Here is a 19,683-nt window from a genome sequence, read left to right as displayed (position 1 = left end):
CACGGACGCGCCGCTCCCAGCGCGACGGCGGCGCCGGAAGGTTCCTATTGGACAAGGGAGCCGTCGCGCGAAGCGCGTCACACGCACGGAACACGCCCACCTCCGGATTGGTCAGAGGGAGGAATTTGATTGGCTGTGGAGAGGGAGAGTGGGCGGGGCCGTTGGACGGAGGGCGGAGAAGGACAAACTAGGGCAGGGATGCCCTCCGTAGCAACGGGCGCGCTGTGGGGTTGCTAAGGGCGGTGAACGGGAGCCGGGGCTGCGCCTGCGATGGCGGAAACGAAGGGAAAACACCCAATAATGGGGAAATAAAGGGAAAAGGCAGAGATGGAGCGGTAAAAGTCACGGCTGTAAAGGTGGTGTGTGAGATCCTGTGGCCTGAAACGGTGTAAAACATAGAATGCAGCCGGAGTGTGCTCATCAATGGGGCACAGGCTGGGACAGTCAGTCAAGTGTCTGCCTTGAAATGGTCATAGTTCTTCCTAAATGCACACTTAACTCCCTCAAAAAATTCCTGCGGAATGCTTGGTGTTTATATCTGACTTATTGTTCATAATAATATTGTTATCATTTACTGCTGGCGACCCAGGAGGCTCGTTTCTTGCCCCAAATATATAAATAATAAATAAATCAGTGCTATTTCTTGCTCTAAATATATATATGTGTCTATATATGTATATTTATACATATGTATAGATATACACATATATGTGTATATACATACACATATATATACATATATACATACATATATATACATATATATATGTAAATAAATGACTCAGTGATTCCATACTGCCTCATTTACCAGTGCAGTGGCAGAAGCAGTTGATGGCTGCTACAGGCCTATTCCTCCTAATTAAACCATATTTTACCTGCGGTTTTCTCATTCCCATCTTTAGTTTCTCACCTTGGCTCCATGCATGGATACTGAATGGCTCATAATGATTTGATGGCAGCACTGCGAAGTACAAAAGGAAAGGCAAGCACTAAACCACCGACAGTTGCCCTTGCAGGCTGTTTATGAGCCCAGTTCGCTAAGATCAGGCTCCCCACTCAGCTTGTGCCATCAGCACCATGTCTGGATTGAGGGAATCTTTTCCTTCACCTTTTCTGTGTGATAAAGACGTTCCCTGAGCTTCCACGCCTTCAGAGTGCCTCTGGCTTCTATTTCCTAGGGAAGCTGTCAGATTTAAGGCTGTTTGTAGCAGGAAGGCATCCGCTACAGTCATTAAACACCAAATGCAGATAGAACCCTTCTCACATTGCTGTGAGCAATCAGCTCATTCATCTGAACTACAGCTGTGCTTGTACAGTACAGTGCAGGTACTTAATGTGGTCTATGTCCACACACATAGAACTGACCTCTGCCTGGGGGCCGTGATGGGTTGTGCTCTCACCCTATAGAGGTGTTTGGGTGTCATACCCATGCTATCAGTGCAGAGATGCTCAAATAGCCCTAGAAATCATTAGGCTTGAGTTAAATCAAAGTTAATTTCACTCACCTGCCCCACTTCATGTTCATGTATACAGCCAGTTCTGCCAGGATTTAAGGAGTATTTACTCTTTGGCTCCTTATTACTGAAGCCGAGACATTGAGACTGATATAGCTCTACTTAGACACTTGACACCTTTATTCAGTGGAGCTCCATGTAAAGCAGACTGTGAAATCCGGGGAGGAATGCTTTCCAGTGAGGACTACTTCTCATTAGAACACAATTGCTCAACAGGTTTGCCCTCGCTGCCATCAAGAACAAAGTAATCCTTTGGTAGCTCTTGTACTGTATATTTAATTGCCTTCAAAATGATGCATTACAATTGGGCGGCTGAGACGTTAATGCACGAGTAAACGAGGCAGGGAGCTGTGCAGAATTGCTTTGTCCTACAGCAAGAATGAACAAGATTATCTTATTGCATGAGTGATTCCAGAGGCTTTATCTTCCCCTCGACACAGGCTCCATGCACATTAATCAGTCACAAACACGCATTCCAAAGGAGAACACAAATCATGGCAAATCTTCTTATCGAGTTAATGAATGACTTGCTTCCCTCCTATCCCTTCCTCATCTACAAGAAGGCAGCCCAAGGCAAAAGCTCCCTAGACCTGGATGTGATGAATCCAGCGAAGGAGCTGCTTTAGGAAGCCCATAAGCAGAGCTACCAGAGGGTTTGCAGCATGGACACACGCTGTGTGTGGGCTCTCCAATGTACAGCACAGCTTAAAAACACACTGCCATGTGCAGGGCAGATAAGCAATAGAGCTAAAAGAGAGCAAGCGTTGCCGAGGGAAGGTGTTCCCACTGATGTGGGGTTTGTTAGCAGAACTATGGGCATGTCTTTACAGCCCTAAGCCCTCAATTTTGGAGCTACGCTGATCCAACGGCTTTGTTACTAGGTATGAAAATTGTCCTTTCTTCCCCCAGCTCCCCTTTGCAAGGAGCAGCTTCATGACAGCAAATTCGAGCCAGGGGCCAAAGGGGAAGAATGGGGTTGACTCTTCTCCCCTAAAATCCCTATTTTTAAGTATAGCTCAAGCTTAGCAGTGAGTGGAAGCTCAGGACAAGACACTAAAGATGTGCTTGGGGTTTTCAGAGGCTAGAGCCTGGAATGATAGCACTGGGTACTTACTGCCTATACTTAGGCTAGTTAACCTCCACATAGCTGCTCTGGTAGCGGGGCTTGCATCCAGTTTGATTAAACTAGTTGCAAATAGGCCACAGTAATGCAACAGTCGTGGTGCAGGCAGCCCTGCACTGTGGTTGGGAGGTGTGTATCTGAATGAGAGGCAAAACTACCTCCTGTAGATGCTCTTGCTGCCTGGCTTTTCTTGGCTCTCTGCTGCTCAATGAGTCCAGATGAAGGCCATGAGCTCTCGAGTGGAATAACCTGCAGGGGAAGCACATTCCCAAGGTTTTGCCTTTCCTGCTCTCCCAGACTGACACCGAACCCCAAAACAAAGGGCTTGGGGAATTCGACCCTTTCACAGTCCCTCTGGGATCTGTACATCATTCCAGCACATGAACCTAACACCAGTGCCACAGGGGGAAGTGGAACAGCGTTGATGAGACTCAAGAGCTCAGCAGGCAGAGCGTGAGCAAACTTCTCTGCTGGAGCCCCCGACAGCGCTCATCCACCCCAGCATGGCCGTATTGCTCACTAAGCTCACTAAGCTCTGCCATAAACCAAAGCCCAGCTGGGAACCCTGAACTGTCCTGGCACTCTATAAGAGGCAGGATGGGTTTTATGGTGTCTCCTCCGTGTCCTGGCCAAAGGCCGAGTGTGTTAACAACCGCTTTTCCTCCTCTTCCCAGAAATCCTGGTGGCTCTGACCCAATCTCCTCTGCATACCGTACATTTCTTTTCTCTTACTCCTTTTCCTGCTAATGCTTTCCCCTTCCACGCTATGCCTTTGGGATGCCTCATTTGAGCTACCTGTGGAGTACAGTGGGTGAGTTGAAGGGAAGCTGCTCTTGGTCAGGTTTCAGCTTCAAGGGCAGTTGGCAGCAGGAATGGATTTGGCCATGTGTCCCCTTTCTGAGGGCAGCTGCCCACAGGGATAAGGGCAGGGCAGAAGCAGCCTGGTGTGAACATGTTCCTAAACTGCAGGAATAAAACAGCATCAATGTTTAATAAATAGAGCACAGGCAGGAAGCAAGCGGGAGGGAGGATTCAGCACTTGGCCTTTGGTTTGTTATTTGTCAGGCATTGATATAGAAGAGGGTACAGATTTGGGGTCTATTGGTCGGATCGGCTGTTCCTTCCAGCCAAACCAGACCTTTAAGCTTTGGGAGCACTCGGCTTGAGGCCAGCCTTGAGGCTTGACAACCAGGACACCTCAATGGACAGCGCAGGCTGGGGGATGACCTGGGAGCTTTCCAGTCTCCTTCCTGACCCCTCCTTTTTGTCCAAGTCTTTGTCCAAGCAGGAGCCCTTGCTCTGCTGGGAATCAGTTCGTTCCAGGTACTGTCACTCTCGCTGTCTGTGCTTATACCCTTGGGCCTCTGTAGCTGGAGAGAACACAAGAAACATAATGTCAGCTTTATCCAACTGCGACTGGGTCAGAGACCTCATCCCTGTGGTCACCATCACCCCTCCAGCCACTTGCTGGGGAATAGGCTGTGTTCCTGCCCTGGCACACAGCATCGGAGCTCTTACTTCACTTCAGCCTGTTGAGAAACCCTTTGTGCTTCTGGGCAGTGGGAGGAGGAAACATGGGCTGTGCCTTAGTAGCTGTGTTCAACAGCGGCTAGTCCCTGCCACGTTGAAAAGTGAAGGGCAGCCAAGAGTTGGAGCGACTTTTAAACAGCACTTCCAATGCCCATGCCAGCTTTTAGCAGTCCTCCTTATCCCAAAGGAAAGGCAGCACTGCCTCCACTGCACCCCTTCCCTCCTGCGTGCAGACATAATGCCACTAGGAGGAGCATTGCTCTTAAACACGGGGGCCAGACCCGGCTTTGGGCACTCCGTTTGGGCTGGCAGCTGTGATGGAGCCCTGTTGGAAGGTAGCTGATGAGCGCAGAGTATTGCAGCAACGGGGCCCCTCTGTGCTGGATCTTCAGTGCCCTTCAACACCCTTTCCCTTGGCTAAAGTGCCCCAGGACCGCCCCAAACCCATCTCACCTGGCTGCATGCGCACGGTGCGGCACAGCCCTTTGCCTGCCTGGCTCTTGTACATGGGCTTCACGCACACCCGGTTGGTGGTACCCGCGGGCAGGTCGGTGAGGAGCACGCTGTGGATGCGGGGGGACACGCTGATGACGGATGAAGGGCCCGCTTGCCGCCGGCATCTCACCCTGTAACCCAGGACATCCCCATCGGCAGAGTCCCAGGAGGCTTTCAGGGTGTTGGAGCCCATGTCCTCAAAGCGAAGGTGCCTCACGCTGGAGCCCTCTGGAGACAGAGGATTCGTGTTACTGGGGCTGTTTGCATGGAGCGGTCCTCACTGCCCAGCTCCCTGCTCCTCCCGAGGAGAGCAGCCAGCCTGGTCCTTGCAGGAGACAACAGCTCATCCCTCCTTAACTTTGCCCTGGTACCAGCACTGTTAGGCACAGGCTGGCCACCTCCCACACTTTCAGCTGCTGTTCTCTGAGCTCCTCACTTGGGTGCTGAGAAGAGCTGGGTTTTACCTCCTGCAATATCTTTACAGGAACCCCTTCAGAGCAGAGCTTCTGCTGGTGCAATGTCCTCCCCTCTGATGCTCAGTCACACCAAAGAGCAGACACGGAGGGGAAAGGAGCACAGAAAGCTGCCTTCCCCTCCTTAGGAAGGCTCAGGGACCTCCAAACCTGTTCTGTTCATGACTACACCAGCAGCTTGGCAGCATGCACCCTGTAATACCAGTCATATTGGGCATGTCTCCTTTTCTTTCAGCCCTATGCCTTATGCATCTGCTACACCCTAATGGTATATCATGGGCTGCTCATTGGAAAGCTGCAGCTTTCCCCTTCTCTCATCCCTCCCCAGGAACTGGGCTGAGCTCTCAGGCTTCACCTAAAGGCAAACAATGTGCACGAAGGAACAGGGCTTTCAGAGACCCCTTTTGCCCACACAGCTCCCTCCCAGCCCCGTGCTGCTCCCTCACCTTCCTGGGTGCACGCTTTGGCTGACAGGGACCTCTCCTTTCCCGACCTGTACACCGCAGTCACTGTCACCAGGTAGGTCGTGTTGGCTGCCAGGTTCTCCACCACGGTGCCGTTGTGCTCAGGGCCCACCTCCAGCAGCCGCGCCGAGTTCCCAGGCAAGGGTCCATACAGGACCTGGTAGCTGAGCACGCTGTCCAGGGTAGGAGCCCAGCTCACACGGAAGCTGTGCGGGCCAGACTCTGAGATGAAAACCTGAGCCGGGCTTATTTCCTCTGAAAGCAATGGGTAAGGATGTGAATGAGTAGGGAATAGGGATGCTGGGGAGGGACGGTAGTGATAGGACAAGGGGTAATGGGTTCAAACTGAAACAGGGGAAGTTTAGATTGGATATACGGAGGAAATTCTTTCCTGTAAGGGTGGTGAGGCACTGGAATGGGTTGCCCAGAGAGGTTGTGAATGCTCCATCCCTGGCAGTGTTCAAGGCCAGGTTGGACAGGGCTGTGGGTGTCGTGGTTTAGTGTGAGGTGTCCCTGCCCATGGCAGGGGGTTGGAACTGGATGAGCTTAAGGTCCTTTCCAACCCAAACCAGTCTGTGATTCTATATTCTATAATTCAAGGCATAAGAACACCGGTTGCTACCCAGCATAAATCCAAGTCACTCTCCTGGCCCAAATGACTGCATGGAGTCTGCACAGAGGGGCTGGATTCTGCTCTAAGTGTTCCCCCTTTCCTTCCCTCTCAGACTGGGATTCCCCAGCAGTGGCCACACCTGCAGCCTCAGGTAGGAGCCAAGCATCTCCTTGTGCCCACAGCAGCTGCTCAAGCCACAAGAGTCAAACTTCCCCTTTGGCAGTAACCCACACAAGGCAGGATAGTGAGTACATGCACCAGCCTGTGCTTTACCCACAGTGGGCTCTCCACCTGACAAATACTTACAAGTTGAAGCTCCTGCCGTCTTTGCTCAGGGCAATAGGCTCTGCTTTACTCTGGATTCATACACTAAGATTGGAAGGGTTGGATCTTATGATCATCAGATGGGAACCCCTGTTCTGGACAGTGCAGAACATCTCTAAGCAAAAAGCTGCTAGCTGAGTGCCAGCATAACGCTGCCTTTATGTTCTGTCCTCACCACAACCATCTGCCTCCTTCAATGAGGCCATGAGGCTGTGGGATGCAGACCAAGGGCTGTCCCAGTTGCTTTATATATATATATATATATATATACACATATATACATGTAATAGGGCTATATATAATATATATAATAATTTATATTATATATAATATAAAGGGCTATATATAATGTAATAATTATATCTATAAAAAACTGTCCCAGTTGCTTTACATATATATACACACATATATGCATATATATATATAAAACTGTCCCAGTTGCTTTATATATATATATACACACATATATACATATATATATAGGCTCAGTACAGTGGAGACTTCCCCCTTGGTTTTACCTGCCAGGGTAGTAACCCTTGTTGTCTGTGGAGGGAAGTAGTGGACGTTGGATTCAGGAATGAGTGCCACCTCGTACGCAGTTTCTGGTGCAAGATTGCTTAGCATGAAGCTAGTGTGAGCCCCGGACACTTGATTTGCTCTCTTCCTTGCTAGATCATCTACTGGGGCATACTCCAGGGTGTAGTAGCCCGTTTCTTGGGAGAGGAGTTTGGGCCACACCAGGCGGACGCTGCTGGAGGTGATATCTACTGCATGGAGCCGATTTGCTTGGATAACATCTGGAAGAGAAAGAGAGGCAGGAAATCACTGCGGACATTACCACCGGGACACAGCACAGCCGAAACACAGCCCCTTCTGGAGGGGAGGTGCAGCCCCCAGCACCACTGGATCACAGCTGGAGTCTCCTCCATGTAACCGAGCCTCTTCATAGCAACCCAGTCACTGCACAGAGCTCAAAAGGGAAACCCATGCCCCAGCAGTGGCCAGGAAGAAGGGGCAGAGGTTGAGCACTGCCCAGATGCATTCATCCCGCCTGCAGTCACTCCCAGCAGTGTTCCACAGAGCCCCATTGTTCTGGGACATTGAGCATTCAGAGCTGCTCTTGCTCCATCTCATCTCACCCCCCCTGCACCCAGGCTTGTGCTACCTCTGAGCTCCAGCCCCCAAGTACACACAGCAACACCTCTTCTGATGCTCCGCAGCTCCCCTGCTCCCTCTGCCTCTTGGCCCTGCTGACACACGTGAGCCCATCGTGGGCACAGTTCCACTCTTCCCTGGTTCTCCAGAGGGACAAACACACAGGAGGTTGTTTCTGGATTCCCTGGTGTATGAAGACAAAGATGCTCTTGCTCTTTTCTTTAAGGATGTGAGCCTTAAAGAAGTGCATTTGCTCACTCCTGAAACCTTATGATGGTACCAAGCTTAAATACTTTGCAGAATACCCTAAACAGCTCTCACCCACAGAGTAAAGGAAGGCACAAAAGTCTGCCCAGACCTGCAAGAGAACAGGGGTTATCCCAGCACTCCCAGCCTTGTCCCGGAGCAGATCATCCCTCCTCCTCCAAGTGCCTGCCAGCTTCCCTGTACCAAACAGAGCGGCCTCACTTTTTCCTCTGAGCTGTTCCTTGGCTCTCCCAGGCAGGCAGGAACATTCCCCCTTCTCCTGCCCGCTCCCAGCCAGCCCCACTCCACCCAGGGAGAGCTTGGAGCAGGCAGCACCATGGGGCCTGGGGCACTGCACCCCTCTCTGAGCCCCACAGCCACACAGTGGCCAAGCCACAGAGGAGCAGGGAGCAGAGGAAAGGCCTCAGCCCCACAAGCCCAGCCAAAAGCTCCTGGAATGGGAATGAGGGAGTCTGGAGGCAGTGAATAACTGAGGCAGATGAAAGGGACACGGTGCGGCACCTAAGGGATGTGCAGCAGGAAGCCCGCAGCACATAACTCCATAGGTGTTGCCAGACTGTGGATGCCTTGAGCATGTAAAGAGAGCAATAAACCCCAGGAAGCAGGTGCTCATGCTGTGCTTCACAGCACCTCCTCATTCCCAGAGGGAAGCAGAAAGTTCATCTCTTGTAATAGACAGTCCCTTCCTAACAGCATTCAGAGACAGCCGTGATACATTTGCCTTCTACCTCCTTGGTGACTTGAAGCACCAGTTTGAAGCCACATGAAACAGGGATGCTGCTGCTTTCACGATGAGTGTAAGACACGCAGCCAGGCAGCAGAGGAGCCTGTTCCAGCTCTGGGGACGTGATTCCCTCTTGCAGAAGCTTCAGCTAGGAACTGGGACAAATTACAGCACTTCACTGCTCTATGTCCATGCTTTAACACGGACAGGGTCAAGGTTCTGATTCAGGGGAGGGGATCACAACTTCTCCATTACCAGGGTGGACGTTCAGGGTCTGGGATTGCCCCCTGGGCTCACCTGCTTCTGTTCTGCTCTAAGTGAGAATGTCAGAGGGTCCGGAGCCTTCACTGCAACAGAAGCTATGCAGGACCCTGGTTCAGGTCAGGAATGGGTTGCCCTGGATACAGATGGGAAGTGGCTGATGATTTGTGACTGCTCCCAGGTAGGCTCCTGCAGAACTTGGCTCAAAGGTGGTGCCAAAGGATGGAACAAGTCAGCAGTTGTTAATCCAACAAGTGGAGAGCAAGTGGATGCTAGCACAGACCCTGATGTCAGCTCCAAGGAATGCCTGGGGTTTACAATGTCCTTCCCAAGAAGCCTGGGATCATTGTGTTGGAATATCTATGGAGCAGGCATGAAACACTGTTCCTGGGTAGGAGGTGGAGGGAGGAGAGCAACTCTTGGCAAAGCTCGTCTGTGCATTACAAAAGGCTTTTCAACAGTAGCAAGAGATGAGGACAAGATAGCAGCGAAATAAAACCAGTCTGGGCCATTCCAGAGTTGGAAAGGCCTAATGTCTGCCTGCCAAGGATCCCGGCTATCCCTGCTATCCCAGGGGCCACAAGCAGGAAGGGAGTGATGAGGGCTGCCTCCTCCAGGAAGGGAAGAGTGGACACATGGGGCTTTATCCAGGCTAATTCAGGGGATGCTACCGGAGGCTGATGTTACCAAAATCCAGGCACCAGCCTCTGGGCTCATGTGGGAATCTCTCCTTCCATTCAGATCCCAGACTAGTGACTTCTAGACCTGGTGGATGCACAGAACAGTGCCCTTGGACACAGCAGGGTGTTTATTACCTCTGCAGACCTTCAAGTCAACCTTGTGCTGCAAGGATGTGCAGGTGATTCCTCATTTTGGGATGCTCTTCTCCACCCGCTGGCCTCAGGATGCACCAGAAGCTGAAACAGCCACGTGAAACAAAGCACCTGGGGTTGTGTGGTGTCTGGTCCAGTGGCTGGTGCTGCCCCATGCTCAGAGGGGAGATGTGGATGGGTGGAGAACACAGTCCCTGCCTGTGATTTGTTAGGTGATCACTGGAAATAGGAACGGCTCCATACAGAGGGTTTGTGGAAAGGGTTTTACTTGGATGCTCCAAAGCCAGCTCTAACCAGCTCCCATAGAAGCCAAAGGAGGAATTAAAGCACGGTTTCCAATGGAGGGAGAACCTCCAGGAAAGAAATCAATGGAAAGACTGCAGAGTCATAGGAACTCCCTCAGCTTCCCAAGCAAATCCAGAGGGATCTGGGAGGCAGAGGCAATCCCAGGCGCTCCCACCGTGCTGGCATTGAGGAGCTGCAAAGAGAACATGCTCTGTGCAGCAAAGCATGCACATTAGCATGAGGTGTTCCTCTTGGCTCCCTAACGCCTGCCTTCTGGCCCGGATGAGGGCTTTGGGTCTCCTCAGAGCCTTTCCTGGATGCTCTAAAGAGTGGGATTGCTGAGGATCAGCTCTGTCTGTTCCTGCTCCCTGCACAGCAACGGCCACGACCACGTTAGCAACACAGAGGTGGTGGTTGGCCTGCTCAGCCAAACAAGTCAGGGCTGGGCTTTCCTTCCAAGTCTGTGCTGGCCAAGTCAAGCTATAGATCTGGCAGATGTGGAACACGTTCCAACAGGGGAGCTATGGAACAAAACCACTCCCCTCCCACAGCCTCCATGCTGACAGCCAGCAGCATCCCTAATTGCTCTCTGTATGCCAGATACTTGTAGGCAGGAGTTAGACATCCCAGTGTGTGCCAGCCACCGGTGCATGCAGGACATCAGATCTACCCCAGACAAGAGTCTGAGGGAGCTGAGGACCAAATCCTTCCCAGGCACGCACATCCCATTGTGTGTGTGCATTTGTGACCTCCACCTCCCTCAGATGGCTCAGAACCAGACAGCACTACAGAGAACACAAACCACCCTGAACGGAAGACTCAGGTTCAAGGGACTTGGGTACCTTGCTCCCAGCCTTTGCTGGAGCCTATTCACTGCCTGTTGGGGAAGCCTCTGGTTAACAATTAACCTGTGCAGGTGGGGGCATTCCCATGCTACACTTGACTCACATGGTTGTCTGAACAGTTCCAGTTCAAAGCCCTGTGGGGTTTTAAGGAATCCAGGTAACGCACTGCCCGAGCCTCTTTACTAACAACTGAACAACTCACTACAAGCACAAGGGAATTTGTCCCACTCAGTTATGGGACACTCCAAGGGGAATGGAGATACTTGTCTCCTAAAAGCCTTGCTTTATGTTGGGCTGTGGACAAAGCACCTCAGTTTGTGAGGGCAGCAGCTGTGGCTCAAGAGGACCATTGGGTTTAGGGGACTGCCTGCCCTGCAGAGCCAGGCATTAACTCCCATTCAGCCACTCCCCAAGCTCCCATTGACCCCAAGCCAACCCCGCCATACCTCGGATGGAATCCCTTAGCTCCTTGGTGATGATGGTCAAATCATCCACGTCCACAAAGTGCAGGTGCTTCTCCGGAGGCTGGCTGGCAGCAGCAGAGAGCTCCAGGTAGTTCCCTCGTCCCGTGCTGACGATGAACACCGTTACCCCCATGTCCTTCAGGAGCTGCATGGGTTCAGAGATGTCATCAGTGGAGAAACCATCCGTCACCCAAACCAGTACCTTGGGCACATCAGGCCGGGCACCAGCTTCACCACTGAAGAGCTTCTCCTTGGCATAGGAGAGCGCTTTGCCTGTGTTGGTGTCACCCATGAGCTGCCGAGTGTCCCGGATGGCTTGCTGTAGAGACCGGCTGGACTGGTACCGGTCAAAGGGGAACTCCATGGTAGGGGTAGTGCTGATGTGGATGATGCTGGCCTGGACATCTTTGGGGCCGAAGGTGAAAGGTTGCACAAGGTCCCACATGAATTCCTTCACCCTGGAAAACTCATAGTAGGAAACGCTGCCAGAGCTGTCCAGTAAGAAGAGGAGATCCCCCTCCGAGTTAGAAACAGAGGGCTGGGGACCTAGGCAGGGGAGAGAGGGAGGTGTGTCAGTGGAATGATGTGAACGGGCGTCTGCTTGGAGAGCTTGCTCATCTTGTGCCCTATCTCAGGGTTCAGTGGGAATCTTGCTAGGCAGGGACTTTGGGGTTTGCTCCCTTTAGTTATTATCACTATTTGCATGTAGTGTGAGGGCTCCTGGGCTCTATTCCAGGAGCTTCTCACCCCATCTCCCTGGCACCCTGTTTCCCCTCACTGGGAGGCGTTGCTTGGATTCTGACACTGAAGCATTACCCAGAGGTCTGCCTGTGGTTGCTCACCAGCTCTTCTCTTAACACCTGTGGTTTTAAGGTACATGGCAATAGAGCTGTAAGAGAGATGCCCTGGACCTCACATTGCAGAGCATACTCCAAGCACTTCCACACCACACTCACACAGGACCTGGAAGCACTGCACAAACCTACCCAGCGTCACAACAGGCTTTTCAGGCACAGGTTATCAAACCAATACACATAAACTGAGAGGCCAGGGCAGTGGAAAGAGGCAGGAGCTGAGGCACAGGGATCAGGGTAGGGTTAAAAGTACAACCCACGAGTCCTGCATCCCGCTGAACGCCTCTGAGCTCCATCACTCGCACCGACACCTCCTGTTACACACCAGCCTGCTGATCCTCCCTGCTTTCTGCTCCAGGCGAGAGGTGGACGTGTTCCAGGAGCTGGGAACATTCCTCACAGTGCCCCTGCCATCTCCCTGGGGCCATGAGCAGCAGAGACAGCAGCAAACTGCTGGTCCCAAGCAATTGCCAAGGTGAGGAGCGATGTTAGAGCCTAACCTAGCTCCCAGGTTTATCCCATCTGATGGCAATGGAAGTGCCTGGAGCTGAACCGAGCTGTGTTTGGAGGAGAATGGGGTGATAAAGAAGCTTGATGAGGAAACCTGCTGGCTCTGCTTCTCAGAACTGGCTGCAGCTCGGTCCACACAAGCCGGGCAGGAAGCTCCTGATTTATACCACTGGAATGGAGGGACTCCTCCCTACATCACTTGCTAAAAGCCAGGCGCATCGGATGCTTTCCTGCTCCTCTGCATGCACACTGACCTCTGCTCCCAGATGTCGTAGCAGCAGCATCCCAGAGAGGCTCAGGGTGTCTGGGATGGGGCTGCAAGACCCATTTGTGCAGAAGAATGCAGTGTGGCAAGAAGAGCATGCTGTGAGGGTGTGACCTGGAATCCCACCCCCTTTCACTCATTTTCTTCCCATTTCAGCTACTCTGCTGCATGGGGAGCACACACACACACACACAGAGGGGATCCTTCTGCTTCTCTTAGAGCTCGACAGATTTACAATAGCTGGACTGTCAATAGTGACTTTGGAACGCTAGTCACCACCACCCAGCTTTGGAGGTGCAAGAAGGGAGAACAAGCCTTGGCCTCGAGATTCCTGCCTGCCCCTTTGAGCTCCTCTATCAGTGAAGGGATCAGGACCACGGAGTGGCCAAGCAATGTGGGCTACGGAGCAGAGATGGAGCTGGTGCAGCACTCGAGCCGTGTGGGACCCAAACCCACAAGGCAGTAGAGAGCTGTATGGAAAGGCTCCCAAACTGTTGCTAGCTCCATGGAGACCCCATGCAGACACTGCAGAAAGGCATGGCAAGGCAGGCACAGGGGTGGCAATGAGCCTGGCAGAGATGGGCAGGGTTGCTAAACCCTGTCTGGGGCACGGCTCCAGGAGGCAGATATGGGATGGCGAAGCCAAGAGGAGGGAAAGGCCAGGGCAGGGGACAGTGAGCAGGTACAAGGGGTCTGTTACATGGCCTGGCTGCTGGCAGTGGGACCTGCCATCTGCGTGGGTTACAGCCATCTCTGCATGACCCAGCCCCGCTCAGCCCTGTGTTACGCACACACCCAGTGAGCAATCCTCCTTGCCCATAGCAATGTGCAGTTTCACCACCCCATCACATGGATGAGCTGAACCTGTGACCTGCAGGTCCCTGCCACTGGTTCCTGCAGCTCCCTGCCTCCCTAATGGCATGGCAGCAGCACAGAGCAACAGGGGTTTCTGGCTGCATGAAGCAAGTCACGCACATGCAGCCATGTCCCTGTGCTTTCCCCTCCATTGGAACCAGTACAAGCCACTGAGTTGCATTTCAAGCCATAAGGAGAGATGTGAGCACCAGGACTGCTGCCTCCCAGGAGGAAATCCCTGTTGCTCCTCACCGGTTTGAGCAGTGACACCGGTGTCCCTAATGTTGCACCAAGGGGGCTGTGAAGGCTTCTGACCCCGGCAGGGAAGGGAGCAGTGGCCAAAGGACATTCACTAATCACAACCGGTAACTGGGTCACAGGCAGCAACACTTGGGATGCAGCACAAGCAGGAACCCATCACTGCCAGAGCTACCAGTACAGGGGAACATGGGGGAAAGCCAGCACGAGGAGGCTGTGCAGGAAAAGCCACTGCTTGACACCACGTTCTGCCTGGAGGGTAGAAAGCATTGGTTAACAACCGGTTAACAACCAGTTAATAACCAGTTAACAACTGGTTAACAACCGGATAGCAATCGGCTAACAACATGTTAACAACTGGTTAACAACTGGATAGCAACTGGTTAACAATCAGTTAATAACCAGTTAACAACTGGTTAACAACTGGATAACAACCGGATAACAACTGGATAACAACTGGCTAACAACCGGTTAGCAACTGGATAGCAACTGGTTAACAACCGGTTAACAACTGCTTAACAACTGGTTAACAACTGGATAACAAACGGTTAACAACTGGATAACAACTGGTTAACAACTGGTTAACTACTGGATAACAACCAGTTAGCAACTGGATAGCAACTGGTTAACAACCGGTTAACAACTGGATAACAACCGGTTAACAACTGGCTAACAACCGGTTAACAACCGGTTAACAACTGGTTAACAACCAGTTAACAACTGGATAACAGCTGGATAACAACCGGATATCAGCTGGTTAACAACCGGTGAGCAGCAGCAGCAGTTACGCCGATGGGCAGGTATGTGTTCTGGAGCTGCAGGACTGTCTGTGGGTGGAGCAGGAGGCTTCACACAGGCAAACACCATCACACTCACCTCTGCTCACCACGGCCCTGCCTAAGGTGGGAACGAATCCCATCAGGATCCATCAGATACCTTAGGGAAGGGATCTCCCCGCAGCAGGACTGTGGCAGCGCTTACAGGGAGACCAGACACTGCCATCCAGGTTTAGCTTCTCGATTCCTCATCTTTCTTCCTGCCCTTTGTCCCCCATCCAACACAAACATGCCAGCCGTGCCAGAGGTGGGGCTGCTGAGGTTTGTTCCCAGTAAATCCCTGCCTTACGCAAGCAGATGCTGCTTTCAAGCCCTTTCCTTTGCTTTGCCGAAGGAAGATGAGCTGTTTGGCAAGAGGACAAGGGCCGATTCCTCACTTGTGGTGAGATGTGGGTAGAAGGAGCATCCACCAGCCAAGGAACAGCCCTACAGAGCTCTCATTGCTGCTGCTGTGCTCCAGTACAGGGAACAACACATGGCAGTCTCCCGTTGTCACCCTCGAGCTGACACGTGGGCAATAGGCACAGATCAGACCTGCAGAGAGAAGTGTTTTGAAGGGAGCAAAATGTCCCCATGGAGTCACGGCATTGCCTATTGGAAGGCTTGGCTTTTCCAAGGGAAAAGCAGCTGGTCAGACTTCCCTGACACCGAGATGCTGACAGCAGACATCCGCTGATAGAGATCCCTGTGCTCTCGGCTGGGGCCTGAGCACACGCCTGGCTTCCATGGGGCTTGGAACTTGCAGAGCATAAAGGGATCAGCAGCCAAAACCAGATCGCGTCCTGTCTTGGTGAACTGTGCTTGAAATTCCCTTTGCCTTCCCTCCTCACTGCTTGCCCATGCGAGGAAAAGAGATCTCTCCTGAAGAGAGGCAGGTCTGGAGGTCGGATAACACAATCTGTGCTTCCCTGTGGCCCCTTGGGATCGCAGTGAGAGGCAGGAGGAGCAAGGCACTGCCTCCTCCAGAGAGGTATCCCATCATCCAGGAGCTGTTTTACACTGAGCCACAGCAGGGAGGTCTGTGCCATGGGAAGCAGCTAGATAACCTGCCCTAGTTAGGGAGCTGAGCCCCACCAAGCACCATACACTGGTGTGACTAAAAGCCCAAGCTGCCTGTGCAGGTTCCAGCTCGTCTGTGCCGCAGATGACAGGCTGCATGGTGAGGAATGGCCCTTCAGACAAATTCCTCTGCAGGAAGGAAGCTGCGCTGCCATCTCCTATGATCTTTGCAGGAGTTTCCCTGTCTCTGCTGTCTTATTTAGAGCCTCAGAGTGCTGGAAGTGTGGCATTGTGCTGAGTACTGGGCTGTGCTTCAGAGCGCGGTAAGTGCAGGGCCCTCTACAAAGCACCTATGGATGCTCTGTGCCTGGTTTTCACTTGCTGCACCCCCACAGATAGCAACACCCCCATCATTTACTGCTGGTGCTGGTCCAGGGTAACCAAGTAACAACAACTTAAGCTCCATTTATCAAAGCCCAGACTAACAAATGTTCATACTTTACACTGATGCACCAGGGATCTGAGGCTGGACCTAAAGAGGAAAGCAAGGGCAACTGGCCATGCGCCTTTGCACTAAGTCAGTGGCCATCACCCTGAAAAAGCCAATCATTCCTGAGCATGTAGAAGCACCACTGGCCCCCAGCTTGGGCCACTACAGCTGGGAATAAAGCCACAATCCCCCACCCTTAGTCAAGACCTTAGGGAACAGCTCTGAAGATGCTAACCTGCCCCCTCTGGAAAACCTTGGCTCGCTTTTGCCCATGCTCTGAAGGTCCAAGCACTGCCCCCCCCCTCCCCAATGGCAGGAGAAACGCAGGGCAATAGGAATAACTGCTGCCTGTGGGCTCATTGAGCATCGTGCCAGCACCATTCCTGAACCAGGCTGTGTCCCTGGGGAACAGCATCCAGCACCCTGTAAGGGGATCTGAGCAATAGACACAGTCTGCTCTGCTGCCAAAGCAAAGCAGTCCCTGTCTGAGCTGAGGACCTGCTGTCCAGACAGACCAGGGCTTCCCTACTCCTTTATCACTGGATTACATTGCCCAGGTGCAGGCAAAGCCAGATGCAGCCAGCAGTAGCCCTGCAGTCAAAGAGCAGAACCTTCTTTTGACTGTGAGCACAGTAACTGCATCAGCTCGGCCCCCACGGTGTGGGCTCTGTGTTCTGCCCAGTGCCACAGTGCAGGAAGCACGAGTGAGACGTTCGTCTCCTCTGTGTCCCTTTCCCCCCCATCAGTTCTGCAATGCTGACCCACAGCCATTCTCCCCGAACAGCATCCAAAAGAAAGCATTTTAAAGGGGAAATGATGATTGAATGGCAGAGATTAGCAACAGACCAACAAGGCAGGTATAGCATCAATCACTATTTGCACTTCTCTTAATGTAACAATGAGGAATGAGGAACTTTTCCATATGGTTGCACTGAAGTGCAAGTTTCTGATCAGTTTTTTTTCTGCTGGAAACAAGCAAGATAACACACGAGTGCAAGCAGACACCTAAAGCAGCAATACAACTTCAGCTTTTATTCTGAAAAGGCTTACTGAGAAGCGCTTAAGGACCAGGAGGTGTTAAAGGGAAGGGAAGCACTAAGGAACCCCCTTGTCTTTCCAGGCACTCACCTCTCTCAGGTGTGTTCTGTCCCGCAGCCAACTGCAGCCACAGGCCAAGAGAAAGCACTGTCTCGGCCAACATAGCAACGTCTGGTCCTGGGCAAACTACCTTAAATCCAAAAGCTCGGCTCTGGGAAGGCAGCTGAAAGGCTTCAGATCAGTCATAGTACGTGCAAGGAGCCACCGGATCCCAGGGTGCCACTTGTGCGCTGCTCATGCCTCGGGATCCGCCTGCTTCTGTATGTGTGTTTGGCCGGGCTGGGGTGGAAGCGCTGGCTCCTGCAGGCAGTTTTCCTTCCCCCCCCCCTCCACCTTTTAAAGCCATAAATCCATGCCGACAGGAATAGCTGGAGGAGAGGCACAAACAGCACCCCCGCTGCTGCTCCTCTCCCGGCTGCAGCTTGCCCCAGGAGCGCGGATTCAGCCTGCGTGCAGCTGGGCTGCTCCGAGGAAGAGATCCCTATAGAGAAAACTTGGGCCCTGCAAGACCCTGGCAGCAATCCAGCTACTGGGAGGGAAAGAAAGAGCAGCTCGGAGAAATCCAAAGCTGCTTTGCTCTGGAATGAGCTGGAAAGAAGGAAAACCACGTATATAGAGGAGAGAAGGAGCCAGGCTTCCGAGCGTGCCCTGCCCTGGCAATAGTGGCTAATCCGTAGGGAGGAGGCGGGCGGAGCGCTCCCCAGGTCCTAGCGCTCCCCAACGTCGTGTCCCTGCCCCTGTGCTGCCCCATGGGGCTGAACGCCACGGGTACAAGCAAACGCTGTGCCCTAGGGAGAGCAGGAGGCACCGGGCAGCACGGAGCCTGCAGGAAGCACCCCGGGGGGAACGTCAGTGCATCCAAAGGGGCATGGAGCAATGCTCTGGTGCAACTGGTGCATACGGCAGCCTGCTGTGTCCTCACCCCTGCGATGTGGCATTAAATACACCCCCAAGTCTGACTTCTGAGCCAAGGGGGATTCACAGGGCTGAAGATAAACCTGTGACCAATCTCTTAGTGGATGGAGGGGCAGAAGAGCTTGGCAGGGAGCGCATACCAAAGATGCTCTACCTTCACTGGCATGCAGCTTCTCCATTCCCCTGTATGCAGGAGACTTGCCAGAGCAAAAGAAGGACCAAACCTGGTTCACCCAGTTATGAAGACACTAATCAATTGTCCCCTCCCTTAGTAATGGGGAGTGACCCACGAGAGAGGCTAAGAAGCAGCCAAGAAGGAATGTTTAGAAGCCTGTAGGATTTCTGGAACCCATGAGCAAGATTTCCTCCACTTTGATTCTCTCTCTCCTGGAAAGAGTGAACCAAGGAGCTGTTTGGGGTGGGAGGAAAGTTGTATCCATCCTCATCAACTGAATGGAAAGTCAGAACAGGTCCAAGGAATCAGATCCCACTGAGAAACCATGGATTCCGTCAGCTTTCCTGGGCACTTGTCTGTGTTTCCCCTCCCAGTCTGGTACCCAGCTGCATCACTGAGGAGCTTCCCAACAGCAGGTTGTATGGTACCTCAGTCTCATGTAACACAACCCTACATGAGGGACAGCCTCACCCACCCATTCATGCAGGCTGGGGTAAGCGTTATCCCAGACAATTAGACACCCTGCTCTCATAGCAAGAGCATATAACTTGTGAGATCCTCCTCCTTGTCGGAGCTGTGCTGGTTTAGCAGCACTCATGGTGAAGTCAGTAGGAAGTGCAGGTTCTCTAGCAGGGAAGCCTCATCCTGGAGTCTCATTTGGCAAGCAAGCATCCAGGGAAGAGTTACCGAGCACAGCACAGCAAAGCACACCATGGTCTAATTCACCAATCTGAGCAGATTCACTGATGCCCGTTGCACAGAATCACATTCAGTGCAGCTGCTGATGTATTGCCCGTGACAGCAGCCAAGAAGGCAAAAGGCTTTCCAAGCCACTGCTGAGTGAAGTGCTTGTTCAGTCGCATCCTTGTTCTCTGCTGGCCAATGCATCCTAGTTGCTGTTCTCACACCGGTTGTGTTCCGGGTTTGGGATGTGGAAGGGATGGGCTGGAGGAAGCAAGTGTTGCCCTGCTGCAAACCATCTGCTTCCCATTAACTAACCTAGACCTCCATCTGCCCCCGTCCTATCCTATCCCCCTTCTGCTCCAGCACCCAACAAC

The 19,683-nt window shown here is 52.5% G+C and overlaps 1 protein-coding gene across 1 annotated transcript; it reads right to left on the bottom strand.

Annotated features, from left to right (window-relative positions):
• Nucleotides 1-3,592: 3,592 nt before the first annotated feature.
• On the bottom strand, nt 3,593-18,186 carry VWA1 (von Willebrand factor A domain containing 1). The gene is made up of 6 exons (XM_061351502.1): nt 17,566-18,186; nt 11,353-11,916; nt 7,055-7,333; nt 5,582-5,854; nt 4,621-4,890; nt 3,593-4,007 (listed from the first exon to the last, which is right to left on the bottom strand). Exons 1-6 carry the CDS (start codon nt 17,636-17,638, stop codon nt 3,967-3,969), a joined length of 1,500 nt encoding a protein of 499 aa, XP_061207486.1. The 5' UTR covers nt 17,639-18,186; the 3' UTR covers nt 3,593-3,966.
• Between the last annotated feature and the right edge of the window lie 1,497 nt (nt 18,187-19,683).

This window comes from Neopsephotus bourkii, unplaced genomic scaffold, assembly GCF_033783945.1.
Source record: "Neopsephotus bourkii isolate Nb327-2 ecotype Australia unplaced genomic scaffold, CSIRO-AGI_Nbou_v1 NB_593, whole genome shotgun sequence".
NCBI lineage: Eukaryota > Metazoa > Chordata > Aves > Psittaciformes > Psittacidae > Neopsephotus > Neopsephotus bourkii.
The sequence above is the reverse complement of the archived record's forward strand: the minus strand, read 5'-3'. Positions and strand labels throughout refer to the sequence as shown.

Excerpts from the sequence above, each read along its gene's own strand:
- VWA1 (XM_061351502.1), bottom strand. The coding sequence starts at position 17,638 with ATGTTGGCCGAGACAGTGCTTTCTCTTGGCCTGTGGCTGCAGTTGGCT. Across the intron at positions 11,917-17,565 it reads ACAGAACACACCTGAGAGAG|GTCCCCAGCCCTCTGTTTCT; the intron begins GTGAGTGCCTGG and ends TCCCCTGCCTAG. Across the intron at positions 4,891-5,581 it reads CAAAGCGTGCACCCAGGAAG|AGGGCTCCAGCGTGAGGCAC; the intron begins GTGAGGGAGCAG and ends CTCTGTCTCCAG.